The sequence below is a fragment of the Bos indicus genome, chromosome 17, assembly GCF_029378745.1.
Source record: "Bos indicus isolate NIAB-ARS_2022 breed Sahiwal x Tharparkar chromosome 17, NIAB-ARS_B.indTharparkar_mat_pri_1.0, whole genome shotgun sequence".
NCBI lineage: Eukaryota > Metazoa > Chordata > Mammalia > Artiodactyla > Bovidae > Bos > Bos indicus.
The window spans coordinates 69105423-69122249 of NC_091776.1; the positions used below are offsets into that span (position 1 = coordinate 69105423).

Genomic DNA, 16827 nt, shown 5'->3' on the forward strand with positions numbered 1-16827 from the left:
CATTTTATATCTTGCTTAAAAAGGTCTTTGCAGGAACTTCCCTGGTGGCCCAGTGGCTGAGACTCTGCGCCCCCTAAGGGGCCCAGGTTCAATCCCCCATTAGGGAACTAGATCCCACATGCTACAGCTAAGACCCGGCACGGCCAAGTAAATAAACATTTTTTAAAAAGGTCTCTGCAATGCTAAAGCTATAAACTTGTTTTTCCATATTTTCTTCTAAGAAGTTCTCCTATTGATACATTTTCTTCTAATAAACTAATTGTAGTTTTTACGTTTGGCTCCCTAAGCTCGCTGGATTTTGTTTTTCCTGGTGTGAGAGAGTCTTCCCATTGTGTTGGTGTTGAATTGCTACCCTTCCCCTGCTAATCTGAATGCTGCTTGTATCATAAATTAAAACCCTAGATAGTTTGTCTTTAGCCTTGCTATTGTATTTTACTGTATTGATTCATATGTCTATTCGTATTGCCATTGTGTTTTAATTACTCTGTGTTTGCAGCCTGGAAAACCAACTCTTTCCCCCACCTCATAGTTCTTCTTTTTTAGTATTTTAAAGATTTTTCTGTATATTTTCACTTCTAGACAACCATTAGAATCATCTTCAGTTCCAAAAGACATTAATGGGATATTGATTGAGGTTGCATTGATTTGATAAAGTAATCTTGGAAAATTGTGACTTTTTTACAATAATGGGTCTTTGAGTTTTTGAGGAGATTTTATTTTCTAATTTCACTACTGTCACCACAGTCCCTAGGAAACTTGTCTGCTTGGATTAGTCACAGATTGCCTCTGTGAAGCAGCTCTGTGCAGGAGAACTTCAGTGACGATGACAATGTTCTGTATCTGTGACGTCTGATCCGTGGTTATTCTGCGCTTGAATTGAGCAGCCACAGGTGGCTTCTGAACACTTGAAATGTGACTAAGGCAACTGAGGAACCGAATTCTAAATTTTAATTAATTTTGACTAAATTTAAGTGGTCACGCATGGCTAATGGCTGCCATATGACAGTGCAGCTTTAGGATGTGTGAATAACTATGTAATTTACTTTTGTAAGTAGTTCAGATAGATAGCAAAAGAATTGCTGATGTGTGTAAAAGACACTCTGTGAAGCATCCCGGGGAGTCTAAAAATCATATTAATACAAATTCAGTCCTAAAGAACTTAAACCCTGTTCTAGGTAAAGGACAAATTGTTTATAAATATTAATGCTGTCAGGAAAACATAATTACAAAAAATGTGCTGTGAGTATTTGCTCAAGAAAGAAAATTCATATCAGATTAAAGAAACAGGAAAGACTTTGTGAATGAAATACTTTTAGAGATTGACCTTGAAAGAATTACTCAAAACCTAAGAGAGTAAGTATTAATAACAGAAGATTTCTCTCTTCTGAAATGTGGAAGAAATAGAGAAGAGGGGAGAGAATGAGGTGTTTAGGGGGAATAACTGTGTTAGATTCCTAGGGCTGCTGTAACGAAGGACCACAAATCTTGTGGCTTAAAACATCAGAAATGTATTCTCTCACTAGAGGCCAGAAATCCCAAACTCAGTCACTGGGCCGAAAGCAATCCATACTCCTCTAAATGATCTAGGGGAGAATTGGTTCTCCGCTTTCTCCAGCTGCTGGTGGCCCTGGCATTCTTTGGCTTATGGCCACATCACTCTAGTTTCTCCCTCAGGGGTCACACGGTCTCTTCCTCATCTGTCAGTGTTCCAGTCTCCCTCTTCTTCCCTCTCATAAGGATACACGTGCTCATGGGTAGGGTCACCTGGATAATCCAGGATAACCTCTTCATCTCAAGACCCTCAGGCACACCTGCAGAGACTGCCCCCCTGCCATGCCTTTTTTGCCATATAAGGTATTGTTCATAGTCTCCAGGGACTAGGACATGGACATCTTTTGGCGGCCCTTCTCAGCCTACCACAGGATCCAGTCTGGCTGGAGTAGGAATGACGACAGCCACCAGGCACTGAGGGACTTGCATGTGGGGGATGGACCAGGCGCTCCATCTGTGCTGTTTCACGTGCTCATTGCAAGAGCGCTGTGTAGGCATCAGGAAATGAGAGAGGGGTCTAGGGTGACTGTGTCTTCCACCTTTGATGACTGGGAAATGGTGATTAACAGAAATCGAAAAGTCAGGAGGAAAAATTGGTTGCAAAGGAAGATTAATGAACTCAGCTTTGGCTTTTCATTTGAGGTCCCAGCAGGCTGTGCCCAACAATGGTCAGCCTCAGACAGAAACCGAGGAGCCCGACCCAGAGTTCTGATGGCTGGGTTCTCCTACCTTTGTTTCCCCTTTGGGTTGAAAGCAGATGATAAAAAGTACTGAATTTGAAGTCAGGAGACCTGTGTTCAAGACTTCCACTTACTAAATGTGTGAAGTGGACAAGTCATTTCATTTCTCTGAGCTTCAGTTTTTACATCTGTAAGAGAGGAATAAAAAGCCCCTCTCTGTCCTCACATAGTTGTCGCAAGGAATAAATGAGATAGCATTTGTGATGTTTTTAGCAAGTCTATTGTAAGCATTCAGATGGTTGTAAAAAGAAGAGCAAAATGTTTAATATGTCAAAGTCACATTTTTTCATTTGAAGGTGCTGTATCTTAAAGTTACCTGGATCCTAAGCAGTAACTATTAGTTTTGAAAGTCCATCAGTGGCTCCTTTCCACTGTCCATGCTTACACCATGTAAGTGTCTTCAGTGCCACCCAAGACAGTTGACTCCCTTGCTAAACAGACGACCTGAACTCTACTTCATAGAACTGACTAAGCCCAGCAGGAACGAATCATTCAACCTCCTGCCCTCCTGTTTAAAGAGGTATCTGTACCTACAGCCACTTCAACCACCGTCCTGCCGGAGCTCGGGTAACAGCCCGTCTTTGATGTGAAGTGAATACACCCTCCCTGTGCTCCTGACATGGTGCCCTCCCTCCTCCTGGGCTCCAGATCACCCAGCCGGGGCCCTGGGGGACATCTGCATTTGGAGAGCTCACCTCCAACACAGAATCTTGGAACCAGAGTCAGTTACTTCTCTGCCCACCCTCCCCAGCTTGCTTCTACCACCCACCCCCTCAGCTTCCTCTATTTCCCATCTTGATTAGTGGCATCATTGATGATTTTTGTCATTTTGTTTTACTCCTTTCTTTCCTTTGCCATCTCTGTGCCCATCATAATGAATGGCAAGGATGTGTCAGGGTCCAGGTTCAGACCCTCACTCTTTCTCTCCTCTGCCCTCTGCCCCCATTGCCCACCCCAGTCTAGCCTCACTGTGGCCCTTGTTCTCCCTTGGATCAGTTCTCCTGAAGTAACCTTCCTGCTCCTCGTCTCACTGCCCCCGGCTCACCCCTTACACTGCAGCCATCAGGACCTTTCCACAACACACCTGCTCTAGGGCTCTTTGGAGGCACTCCACGACAGCACAGAAAGTCCAAACTTGGGAGAACGACATTGCCTGGCCCAGCCCACCACCCTATGCCCTTTCTGTTAGTCCCGCTGAACGATTCCCAGTCCTCCAGGGGTATTCTGCTTTCTATCCCATCCCTGTGCTGCTTTTGTCTAGAATGTTCTCTCTAATGCCATCTACCTGGTGAATGTCTGCTCATCTTGCCATTCTTAGTTCGGGTTTTACATCCTCTCTGAAGCCTTGCCATCCCTCCGCAGGAAGAGCTGATAAGATCTTTTTGGAACCTTCACCGTGCCCTACACAGGACTCTATCATTTCATCTGTAGCCAGTTTGTTTCCCCACCATAATCTCTTGGAGGACATGAAGTATGTCTTGATCAGCTTTGTGTCTTTCGTGCTCAGCACAATATCTGACACAGAGAAGATGCCCCAAATATTGGCTGAGTAAATGAATGAATTATGGAACTTTTAAAGCCACATGATGCATTAGAAAATGTACAGGAAGGAAGAACTGATAGAATGAACTTTTTAGAGATTAATGTAAATATGTGATTTCTAAGGAGACTACATATTTACTTCCCAAATAGAGATAAACGTGGCCCAGAACCCTAAGTCAGTGAGCAAACTCTTCATAAATCCCAGGAAAATGCGAGACACTTCCCAACACATCAGAGAGCTCACAGCTCCACTGGAGCTGGAGGTCAGCAGTCCCTTTAAGAATTTGGTTTCTTAACCACTCATTCATCACAATGTTAACAACAAGCTCCATTCAGGCTAGTAGCATTTATTGGATAATCACTGTTGATCCACCTTTCACTGTGCAAAAAAGATACATTTTAAGGGAGACGATTTGCAACTAACATCATGGCTGTATAACTTAGTTGTAAGAGAACAAACCCTCTCTGAACCATAAATGTCCTTGATCTGGGAACTTCTAAGTCCAGAGATCCCATACTTCACACTTGATTTTATATATATATACACACACACACACACACATATATATATACACACACACACACACATATATATATACACACACACATCTGTCCGGGCAAGGACTGCCTTTCTAAACAGAAAACATTTTGCCGGATCTGACCTGGCAGATAGTTTTGAAGTAATAAACAAAATTTTCTGCACTGTCACCCCAGGCACAAAAAGTTCTCACGGTATTTCCTGGTTGTCTGGGGCTGCCCCCCGGCTCTGTTCCCCAGACGGATCAACCTCCTAATGCAAAGCACGGTGCCCTGACTGCTCTTTCTGTATTGATACTTATCTGTCTTCTTCCCGAAGCCTGTGAGAAGACCATTTGATAAGTTAATTTACACTAATATCATACTGAGTAATAATTACAGGGGAATTTGCATTTTTAACAGGAGAGTGTTGATATCTAACGCCTCACCCTAGGGCCAGTCTAATAAAGGGACATTTCTCACTGTTGCATGTCCCTTCCATGTCTTTTCACATGGAAGGGACATGGTGCTTTAAACATGCTGAATGAACCTTCCGCCTAGAGTGACCTCGCTTACCCACTTTCCGCATCTCCAGTGCAGTGAACCCATACTTTAAGACCCATCTCAGTGTTTCTCTTATGCTTAGGGGCCTTCTCTAAATTCCCCAGGTTGAGCTGGTCACTCCCTCTTGACTTTTTATAAAACTTTGCATACTTGCTGTCTCAATGTCTTTAACTTTTTATGCATTCTTCAACTGACTTCAAGGTGACATCTGCCCCCCAAACTCCAGTGCAGCTAGTAACTTCCCTGTCTAAATCAAGTAGGCATATTTCAGTCCTTATCATCCTTGACTTCTCAGCAACCCCTGACACTACAGGGGAAAAAAAGCCTTCATCGCTAATTTTTTCTCTCGTCCCTCTTCTTAAACCTCTCTTCCCTTGGCTTTCTTTGTAGGACAATCTAGACTTCTCTGTCTCTTTCTCTCCCTTCTTTGTTGGCTCTCTTTCACCTAATCTCTAAGTGTTGGAGTTCCTTATGGCTGTATCCTGGCCTCCTTTCCCTTCTCACGCTCTGATCTCTCAATAAGCAAACTCTTCCACACCCACGGCATTAATTAGCCTCCATATGCTGATGACTGTCACATTTACATGTCCAACCCAGACTTCCATCCCGAGTTCCAGTCCATACATAGCTGCCGATCCCCTATGTCTACTTGGGTTTTCTCAAGTACTCCAAACACAGCAGGTTCAAAACCCTCATTGTTCTCTGCCTGAGAGAAGAGTCCCTCCATCCCTGAAGTTAGCTGAACCAGAAATGGGGAGTCATTGCTGACCTCCCCACCTCTCCTTTACCACTGTGTCCAGTGGATCATCCTACCGACTCTACCTTCTCAGTACTTCTCTCACTGTTGACGTCTCTCCGGCATTGGTACCCAAGGTACCCAAGTACACCTGACTACTCCAGTAGCATGACTCACCACCCAGCATCCACTTGATGCCTCCACACACCTTTCTATACAGCAGGCAGTGTTGTTTGAGGATAGATTCATTCATTCATTCATAGAAAAAAATGTATTCAGGCCCTACTATATGCTGGTTGTGACCAAGACAGGCAAGTGCCCAATCTCCTGGGACTCTATTAACAGCATATGATTGGGGTACCTAACTTAATAGGAATAGGGTAGGGAACGCTTTTTGAGGAAATAATGTTTCATCTGAAGAATGAGTAGGAATTAATTAGGCCAAAAGAGGACTGGTGGAGGAAAGATCTTGTCGAACAGATGAAACATCGTGTGCAGACGTCTAGAATCAGGACAAAGCTTTTGGCTTAGTGATTTCCTGTGGCATCTCACCACTTTTAGGCAAAGTCCAGAGTCCCTCCCTTGGCTTTTCATATACCATCGGTGGTTCTGGGAAAAAGAGGGGCCACAGAGGGGCTCTAAGACCCTGACGGCAGCTCTGCACTCATTCCTTTGGAAAATGCTCCTCCCCCCAACACACACACACACACACACACACACACACACACACGCGCGCGCGCGCGCATGCATCCACTGTGATGGGCCATTTGCCATTCGTGGGGGCTGAGAAATCTGAGCGGGCAGAGAGTGAGAGACAGTGAAAGACAGAGTAGAGGAGATGTGGCGGATACTGCTGGACACAGCCAGGGCCTGGCAGGTGGCAACTCGAACTGGGGGTGTCCAGGGGGTAGCAGCCCCCACAGATGGCAAATGGCCCATCACAGCGGATGCGTATGTGAGTTGGGGGCAGGAGCATTTTCCTAAGGAATGAGTACAGAGCTGCCGTCAGGGTCTTAGAGCCCCTCTGTGGCCCCTCCCTGGAGAAGGCAATGGCACCCCACTCCAGTACTCTTGCCTGGAAAATCCCATGGGCGGAGGAGCCTGGTAGGCTGCAGTCCATGGGGTCGCAACCAGTCGGACACAACTGAGCGACTTCACTTTGACTTTTCACTTTGATGCATTGGAGAAGGAAATGACAACCCACTCCAGTGTTCTTGCCTGGAGAATCCCGGGACGGGGGAGCCTGGCGGGCTGCCATCTATGGGGTCACACAGAGTCGGACACGACTGAAGCAGCTTAGCAGCAGTAGCAGCAGTGGCCCCTCCCTTTCCCAGAACCACCAATGCTGTACAAAAAGCCAAGGTAGGCACTCTGGACTTTGCCTAAAAGTGGTGAGATGCCATAGGAAATCGTTAAGCCACAAAGTAACATGGCCAGATTGTAAAATCTACAGGGCGAGGGTTTTTATCTTGTTTGTTCACTAATGTGCCCCAAGCACCCAGAACACTACCATGCACAGAGCTGGCATTCCATTAGTAATTGCTGAATGAATGAATGTCTATTATGTTGTACTGCCTTATTTTGCAATCATGTGCTTAATGTCTCTCCCTTACAAGATTCAATCCTTGAAAACAACTGTGTCTTATGCACTCTTGCATTACCAGAGACACGGTATTAGTGCCAGCACCCGGTGACAGAGCAGGAGCAGAGTGTGGGAGCAGACACCAGAGGCCAGGTCCAGAGTGGGGCAAGCAGGGGCCATGTGAGAACTGCAATTGGCCAAGGAAGGCTAGAGCAAGATGGAGCTGCAGAGATGGGCCAGGGCCATAGAGAGTGTGGGCTTTGTCTTGAGAACAGTGGGAAGTCACTAACATGGGTGATGAATCAGGAGAGCCATGTAGTCGGATTTAACCAGAGACTACTTAGGCTCCGGAGTGGGAGAGTGGATTGGAGAGGCAGGAAGAGTGGGAGTCTGAGATCCAGGAGTTGGGAGAGATGATACTGGCCTATGGCAAACTGGAGGCAGGGCAAGAGAGAAAAATGGATGGATCTGAAAGATATTAAGGAGGTAGGCTCAACTGGAATTAGTGATTAGTTAGACTTCAGGGTGAGGATGATGGAGTAGCCGTGGATGAATCCCAGGTTTTCAACTTGGACACCTCCAGTGGAATGCTTGCCTGGGTGGCTTTGGCACTAACAGTGCAAACTCAGCGAGCTGGAGCACACCTGAAAAACGTTTCTCACGTGTTGCTTTGCATAGATAAATTTGTGGGTTTGTATAGTTCAGAACACGGACTATTTATCGATGTTAGGAAGCATCCCGACCGATCAGTGCTTGCTTTCGAGCCCACTGGTTTCCTGTGAAAGCTGGACTTCCCAGACCGCGCTGGTTGCCTTGAATACGTCCTGAAGATGTTTCAGTGAACTCGCTGCAATACAAGTAAAGCCCTGAGGCTTGTAACGGAACTCTGGTTGACTCGAGCAAAGAAGAAAAAGAGAACAAAACTATCAAACCATCAAGCCAATTTGGACACCCATCTTCTCTTCTTCCCAGTGTAACCTGACTTGACAGAAGTGGGGATGATTTCATTTGAATGGAAAGCATGCCCACGCAGCATTTTTAGAAAAGCTAGATTTTACCAAGTACTTTTTCTTACAGCTACACTGAAACAAATTCACTTCCCAGATAAAGAAGTCGGTTTTTGTGCTTTGGGTTTTTGTGTTGCTATTTCCTTACCTTTAGGGCAGACCTTTCAAGCTTTTGTATATCTAAGCAAACCAGTTACTTGATGAGCAGCTCTACTTGTTTTCTCAGAGTTTTGCTGTTCCATATAGCCAGTGTCTTGGTTTAAGCCAAAGGGAATTTGTGGTTTCTGAGATCAGAAATTCAACTACTTTGTAAAATGCAAAACTGGTGATGAAATTAGGTGTTTGTAGAAACAATCTTTGGTTCTAAATGGTACTTAGCTGCTTTACTGATACTTCCATTATTTTGTAGTAAAAGCATGTCAACAATAATAACCTGTACCTATAACAAAAGAAAAGAATAATGTTGGAACTTCTACTAGATATTCTGACAAGTCTTGCTTAAAAATATGTATCTTATTCCATTTTCCTCCAAACAAAGGACAGAGAACATGGAAAAACCTTTCCTCCCATCTAGTGGCTGGAAAATATAAAAATGTCCTCCATGCTGGTCTTGGAATTCCAGGCATTAGGGATTGTCTGACATTGAGTTGTTCGCTCGGTTAAGCAAAAATAAATTCTAAAATCTTTACCAAAGCTGAGCCCAGTGGAGAAATATATATCCATGATGATTCACTAACTGAATTCTCTTTAGTCAGTAACATAATTCTCATCAAGCAGAAAGAAGGTCATGGTCCCACCTTGTTAATCTGAACCTATAGTTAAAAAAAGGTAAGACTGTACGATTCTGCTCACTGAAAAGGTGACTTGAGTTATATTTGCCTCTAAAGCTGTATCAGTGCCCCAGATCTCTCCTGACCCTTAATGGCTCCTTGTTGGCCCCACCTCTTGACAGCGCTTTTTCTCAAGAGCTGGATGTGCTGAATTCACTAAAGAGAGCCAAGAAACTGTCCCCGAACCTGGCTGCCTCCAGGGGCCTCAGCTCCTGAAAGCTGGAATGCCAGGCTCCGCTCCTGGCAGCTGGGCCTCCGAGCAGGGCTAGCCCAGCCCGCAGCAAGGCAGGTTGGGATCCGTTATGCCGCCCAGGGGATTAACGCTTGGTCTGTGTTGTGTGCCTTGAGCAGATATCAGAATCTCTGCTGAACTGTGCCTCTCTCTGGTGATTCTCACAGATTCAAAAGATGAATTTCGTGTGCAGTCAGCAGAGTTCTGAGAGATCCAGAAAGAAGAGGAAGGTCAGCGAACCAGTGAAAGTCTTCATCCCTGACAGAAAGTGAAACTTGGCTGCCTTTGCTACTTTTATTCTAAAATAAGTTCATTTTGCAACAAGTGTGCATGAAGTGTTTTAGTAGGAAAGTAAGTTTCTATCACCAAAGCCCTTTACTAAATGTGTTGCTCAACTTTCTGTGTTAATTCACTAAGTGCTGAATGACCGGGTAGGACATGGGTTCACTTGGCCACAAGGAAACGAGGTCACCAGGACTGCTTGGGGCCAGCATTACTTTGAGGCGGAGTTGGAGATGAGACACCCTTTATAGCTGGAAAAGAACCACAGCAGCTCTTTGGAAGAGAAACAAACTGTCCTTCTCAAAGGAAAGAGGATTTTCTTTGCATAATTCAACTCCCCAGGTACTCAGACAACCGCAAAAGGTTTTAACTTGTTGTAACCTGTGTGCTGGAATCCCTCTGCAGTTCATTAGAATTCCCACAGAATCGCATAGCATGTGTGAGGCAGTGCTGATCCAGGTGTGATTTCTGGGTTAACTTCAGTCACGAGGTTAATCAGCTAAGTGTTGGACCAAAGTGTAGTCTCTCTGTAGAGTTCCCCAAAGCCGGCCCTGCGCCCTCTTCTGCTGGCCAGCCCGAGACGGGGACGGGCTGCAATGCAGGAGCCTGGTCCCCTTCCGAGAGCCCCTGTGACACACTCCCCCACCCAAACTTCAGCTCGTCAGTCTGTAACCTGCACATGATACCCCCAGTCCTCCCGTCATTCTGGGAGAATTCTGATAGACTTAACGATTAGCATCAGATGAATAATAAATGTCAGTGTTATTTGAATTATTTCTATACCATGAAATTTAATAATTTAAATGGATAGGACCAACAAGTTAAATGTAAGTGTGTGTGCTTTCTGGTTAAATAAAATCAAAACACAAGGTATTTTTTGGCTCATCTACTTTTCTTCATTCAGATCAGTGTAGTAAGGATATCAGGACCTGGAGTGCTTGTTAAAATGCAGACTCCTAGGCCTGCCTCATTTCTATTCATCAGAACCCCAGGGGGCCCTTCTGGAGAGCTCCCTGGGTTCTGATGCACTTGAAAGACTCAGAACCCAGGACAGACCTCTGATCTGGGCTGAGAGGAGACCCTCAGGGGCCAGACGTGCACTCAGCCAGCGGCAGCCTGTGGTTGTCACACTCCCCTTCGGGAGGCTCTCCAACTTCGATTGCCCACAGGCAGCCCCCCAGCTGGGGTCCTGGGCTGGGCTGTGGCCCCGAGGCCTGCCAGGGAGGAGCGAGTTGCCTTCCCCCAGCATGTGGAGTGTCCTCCCACGAGCTCGCCCTGCCGCTAGGAGGAGGAGGAGGGGGAAGGTACCGGCTTATTACATCCTTGAGAGAGCCGGAGCCTGAGTCACCGTAACTTCTCTTAAGAGAATCCTATGAAGAGATTAGCTGTCTAGTAGAGGGATTAGGTTTGTTGTGTGTCTCCAGAGCGCAGAGCGTAGACCAGACTGGTAAAGGTTCTAGGAGGCCACTCGCACTCAGTGCCAGGAGGAGCAGAACTCCACAGGCTGGCAAACTCCGACAGGGCAGACCCTGCGAGGCCGAGAGCCTGCCCCGGAGCCTCAGGTGTCTGAACACCAACAGCTTCGTCAGGACCCCAGGGGGCTCTGACTCTCAGAGCAGACGAGTTATAGGCAGCAATTAGTCAATCTGGATTTCAGAGAGAACCATTTTGTTTAAGAAGAAGCTCTCAATCTATAATTTTCATAAACTTAGCCTAAGGTGGGCGATCCTTTAAGTCAAAGTCTAGAGCCTGAATCTGTCTAGATAGTCTTTTAGTGCTTTTACTGTCTCTATTAACACCCCTCTCCTGCAGTGGGTGCCAACAGGCGGGGTGTGTGTGTCTGATGGAAAGAGGGAGAGAGACAGAGTGTGTGTGTGTGTGTCTGTGTCTCAGCAGCAGAGAGAAGGCGCTGGACCCGTGCCCTGGCTGGGCACATCAAGGAGACGTGTTGTCAAGAGGATCCGAGAACCATGAAGACGTGAACTCGCTGATTTGACATAGCAGAGCTCAGATGTGCAGCCAGCTATCAAGATGGGAGGGTGTTCAATTCTATTTACTGGATAATTTGTTGGGATGGGGAGAGGAACAATTTTTTTAAAAACCTTTTTGTAGCTTATTCATTTCTGTCCTTAATAATAACGGAATGAATAACCACAAGTTCATCAGAAGCTAGAAGTTCGGTGAAAAGAAGGACAACTCAGACCCCAGCTGGGGAGCCTAAACCGCAGCGCTCTCGCCATTCCCTCACCCCAACAGCACCGGCGCTTGCAAAGATCTGCTGCAGGTTGCCTGGAAACTGGGATGTCGTTAAACTGAAATCTATGCAAGGGAAATTTGACTTGGGCTGCCTGCGGTTTTTCTGTCTTTACAGAAAATTGGTCTAGCTGGAAAGAGGGTTGGTGTAGCTCACGACTGCCACCAGCCTTTGAAGCCAGGCACCAATGCCACACCTTCCTTTCCCTTCTCAAAGGTCCCTCTGGCGTCAGGGTGCTTTCTTCTCCAGCTCACCTCTACCAGGAAGAGACTGGAAAGATTCACCAGCGTCAAAGTGACCTTCACACAGGTTCAGGGTTGTGTATGGTTTGTTCTTTTATTTTTAATGGGAGGATAATTGCTTTACAGTGCTGTGTTGGTTTCTGCCATACACCAACGTGAATCAGCCACAGGCATACATACGTTCCCACCCTCTTGAACCTCCCTCCCACCCCATCCCACCCCTCTAGCTTGCCACAGAGCACCAGGTTGAGCTCCCTCTGTTAAGCAGCAACTTCCCACTAGCTGTCTATTTTCCACATGGTAATGTATATATTTCAGTGCTCCTCTCTCAGTTCATCCCACCTTCTTCTGTCCCTGCTGTGTCCGTAAGTCTGTTCTCTATGTCTGAATCTCTATTCCTGCCCTGCAAATAGGTTTATCAGTACCATCTTTCTAGATTCCACATATATGTGTTAATATATAATATACAATTCTTTTAAAAAATAACACTAACAGAGCCAGTTCTCAGAGTGTCTTAACATTGTCAGTTCACGGTTTCAAACCCAGTAGTACTGGATCTTTAGAGATTCCCAGGAAGTTTCCGGGTTTATAGTAAAAATAATTCTCAGTGGTGGTGACCCTCAGTCAGAAGGAAGACCCAGACGATAAAATGACACCCGCACTGTACTCGTAAGAGTCAAGGCAACGAGCAGCCCCGCCACGGCATGGTCCGAGATTCTGTACAAACGAGGAGATGCCTCTGTTGGTTCCAAATGTATCCTCTTCAGAAATTATTAGCGCATATATATGTGTGTGTTTTTTAAAGGTAATATTTTCAATGTGGTTGTGTGTTTGTGTAATGAGGCCCTGGCTGAGACTTGCTATGTAGTTTGCAGTTTCCGTTAGGATGAGGGCCTTAATTAGTGGGCTCTTTGGTTAGGCAATGGTAAAGCCAAAATCCTACCCAGAAATGGAAAGACCTGAGGTGCTAATCGACTCACATCACTTCCCCTGGGTGACTACATCTCTACAAACAAGGAATGTCAAAGTCGTTGAGACTAACTCTTGGAGGTGGCAGACTCACGGTTACCAGTAGCCGACTGTAGGGGAGGCAGAGGGTCTACTGACCCCTACAGCCCAGCCGGAAGTTGGACATGAGATCTGCTCAATAGGACCCCCTTGGGGACAAGCCTCCCTAAACACTTTATCTGGTCCTAACTGTGCCACGAGGTTCAGCTGTGAAGGTTTCCCCGAGATGGGAGTGGTGAGGCAGCAGGTTCAGAGAGCCAGAAATACCCAAGACAGACTGGTGGGGCATGCACCATTCCTCAGGGGCTCAGATACTTAGGGACAGAAAGCTGGTATAAGAGCAGGGTTCCTTGCTGGGTACTGCAGGACTCCTGAAGGCTGGAGAAGTCGGGGACATCTGGATTCCGTCTGAATAATTATTGATCAGCTCCAGGGTAAGCAGACAAATTTAGGTTTTCATCTTTCTTTGAGCAGGGTTGTTAAGGAAAAGGCTAGGGTGTGGCTGCCTTACCTGGCTGGCATTTTTTAGGCTATTTCCCTGCTCCAGCTCGGGTTATTCAGGATAACAGCGGCACCTACCTTGTGACTTGTGGGGATTAAGCCAGGCAACTCAGGCTAAGTGTCCAGCATGTATACAGCTGGTGCTCAACAGGTGCTCATCACTCGTCCTATTTTTAGCTCTTGGCCTGTCCCATTGCTTCACGTCAGGAGTTCAGGGTCCCAGCTCGGCTTTTTGTCTACCCCCGAGGTCCTGCGTCAACACCCGAGCCACCCTCCCCTCTCCTTTCCCAAACCCAGACTCTCTTTCCCGCAAGACAGTCTGATGGGAGGCAAGTTTCAGATGAAGCTCAACGGGCTGCCCTCCCCACATCTGCATTTTAAAATGGAAGCTTGTTGGTAAGAAAAGTGAATCTCACATTGGGAACGCGACATGAGAAGAGACTGGATAAACAGGGCAGAAGAATGTCTAAGGAGAACTTCACAGCTGTCTGCAAACTGTGAGGCCACGTCGGGAGATGAGGGAACCACAGACCCAATCTGGGTTGTTTCAAAGACAGAGCACAGACCCAGTAGGAAGAGGCTGCAGGGAGGCAGGTGTGGGCTCCACAGCTGGAGGACTTTCTCCTTCATGCCCCAGAACGGCGCCTGGCTCGAGGATGTAATGTTTCCATTATTAAAACTGTCAGCCCATGACTGTTTCCGGCTGTAATGAGTTTCCCATCCCTAGAAGTGTTCAAGTTGAGTTGACCAGGACGTTGCTCTTTGGATAAGAATCAAATCAAATGAGGGGACTTCCCTGGTGGTCCAGTGGCTAAGACTCTGTGCTCCCAACGCAGGGGCCCCTGGTCGGGAAACTAGATCCCACACATTGCAACTTAAAGGCCCCACACAGTGCAGACTGAAGACCCCACGTGCCACAGCTACGACCTGGTGCGGCCAAATAAATAAAATAACTTAAAAAAAAAGAAGAATCAAGTAAATACTGAGAATATCGAAGGCTCTCCAAGCTGTAAAGTGCTATTCTATGACATTGTTATTAAAGGCAGAATTTCAACAGAGATGGAGCAAAGGAACATTTTCTAAATGCTTTTCCCAAAAGACAGTAGATAGAAGTGGTTAAAGCTGAGGGTTCTGCTGCCATACGTCCCAGCAATCCCACTGCTGGGCATGCACACCAAGGAAACCAGAATTGAAAGAGACACGTGCACCCCAATGTTCATCGCAGCACTGTTTACAATAGCCAGGACATGGAAGCAACCTAGATGTCCATCAGCAGACGAATGGATAAGAAAGCTGTGGTACATATACACAATGGACTATTACTCAGCTATTAAAAATGCATTTGAATCAGTTCTAATGAGGTGGATGAAACTGGAGCCTATTATACAGAGTGAAGTAAGTCAGAAAGAAAAACACCAATACAGTATATTAACACATATATATGGAATTTAGAAAGATAATAAAACAACCCTATATGTGAGACAGCAAAAGAGACATAGATGTAAAGAACAGACTTTTGGACTCTGTGGGAGAAGGCGAGGGTGGGATGATTTGAGAGAATAGCACTGAAAGGTATATTATCACATGTGAAATAGATGACCAGTCCAGGTTCGATGCATGAGACGGGGCACTCAAAGCTGGTGCACTGGGACAACCCAGAGGGATGGGATGGGGAGCGAGGTGGGAGTGGGGCTCGGGATGGGGACACGTGTACACCCGTGGCTGACTCACGTCAGTGTACAGCAAAAACCACCACAATATTGTAAAGGAATTAGCCTCCAATTAAATAAATTAATTAATTTTAAAAAAAGAAAAAAAAAAGCTGAGGGTTCTGGAGTTTAGACGCTGCCTGGGTTCAAACCCTGGTCATCCTGTTTCCGAGCTGTGTGACCCTGGGCACGTTGGCTGTGCCTTAATTTCCCCACGTGTAAAAGTGGGGGCCATGATGGTGCCTCCCTTCAGAGTTGTGAAAACTGAGTGACCTGATTCAAGTAAAGCCCTCAGGAGAATGCCTGGCACAGAGAGAGTTAATGCTTCAGACACATTAGGGACAAGGTATTATCCCAAGCCCTTGCCACGCTGCAGCTTTCTGCGTCTTTTCAGTATGTGGAAGAAGTCCCTCACACCGTAATTGACCCTGACCTTGTTTTTTCCCTAAATCATATGCCAGGCCCGGCCACTGTAATTACCCCGGGCCCTTTCTATCTCCTGTAAGCAAGCTTTCAGGCTGAACAGGCACACAGGGCCTGTGACGCACCATTTGTGAAGGATCGCACGGGAGAAACACAGCCCTGGACACCTTCCCCTGCTGCCTGCCTGGCAAGCGGTGGGTGCCCGGTAAATATTTGTCGAACGGACGGACGAACTCGGCAGGGTTCTTGTTATTGCCTACGTTTTATTTATTTATCTTTTTGATTAGGTTAATTCATTCACGGGATTGAACATTCAAAAGGAACAAAAGGCAGTAGAGCGAGACACATCCCTCACGCCCTGTCCCGAGGTCCCCTCCCCACCGGTGACTAAGATAAGCACTTTCTCGTATGTCTTTCTAGAGCTATTTTAAGGCATAAACAGGTAAACCAACTAGCACGTCTGTTTCTTTCCCTCCTTTTTAAACAAACGGCCACATACGCCGTTCCAGGTGCGTTTATTGACACGGTCACAGCAGCGAGGGCGAACACGCGCACACGAAGGGGCGTTGGAGAAGAAATCGCTCAGAGACACAGAATCAACCGGGCAGACTCTGCATGAGCACAGACGTCAGGTGGTCACACGGCCTGGGCTGATACATGGAAGGGGGTCATCAGGGAAAGAATGGTCTGAGTGAGTTGTTTTTTTTTTAAGTTTACACCAGGGTAACCGCCACCACAATCAAGATACAGAGCCTTTCTGTCACCCCCAGAAGTTCTTTCATGTCCCTTTGTAGCTGGGCCCCACCCTGGACCCACACGCCCACCCCTCTGCTCTGTCAGAGTTTTTCGGCTGCTGTGTTCCAGGCCTGCGTGTTGCGGTGCGACCTCCACTCAGCCGAGCTAATCGCGGTATTAGTCAGCATCGGTGGGGCTCGTGCTGGGCCGGGCGCTCTGCTGAGCACCCACCCACTCATGCTCATTCATTTAATCCCCCCCACAACCAAAGGAGGCAGGTCCTGCTGTCATCTCAATTTCAGACAAGACGTCTAAGACAGAGAAGCAAAACCACTTGCCCAAGGGCACACAGGCTTTGTTGTTCAGTCACTCA

General features: G+C 46.6%; 1 protein-coding gene across 2 annotated transcripts in view; it reads left to right on the top strand.

The window, feature by feature from the left end:
• HORMAD2 (HORMA domain containing 2) overlaps positions 1–10455 on the top strand; it is a 71000-nt gene extending 60545 nt beyond the window's left edge. For both annotated transcript variants that reach the window (XM_019977345.2, XM_070769814.1), the window contains exon 11: positions 9468–10455. In XM_019977345.2, the coding sequence (XP_019832904.1) occupies positions 9468–9572 (105 nt within the window). In that variant the 3' untranslated portion in view covers positions 9573–10455. The remainder of the gene's footprint in view (positions 1–9467) is intronic.
• Positions 10456–16827: the final 6372 nt, after the last annotated feature.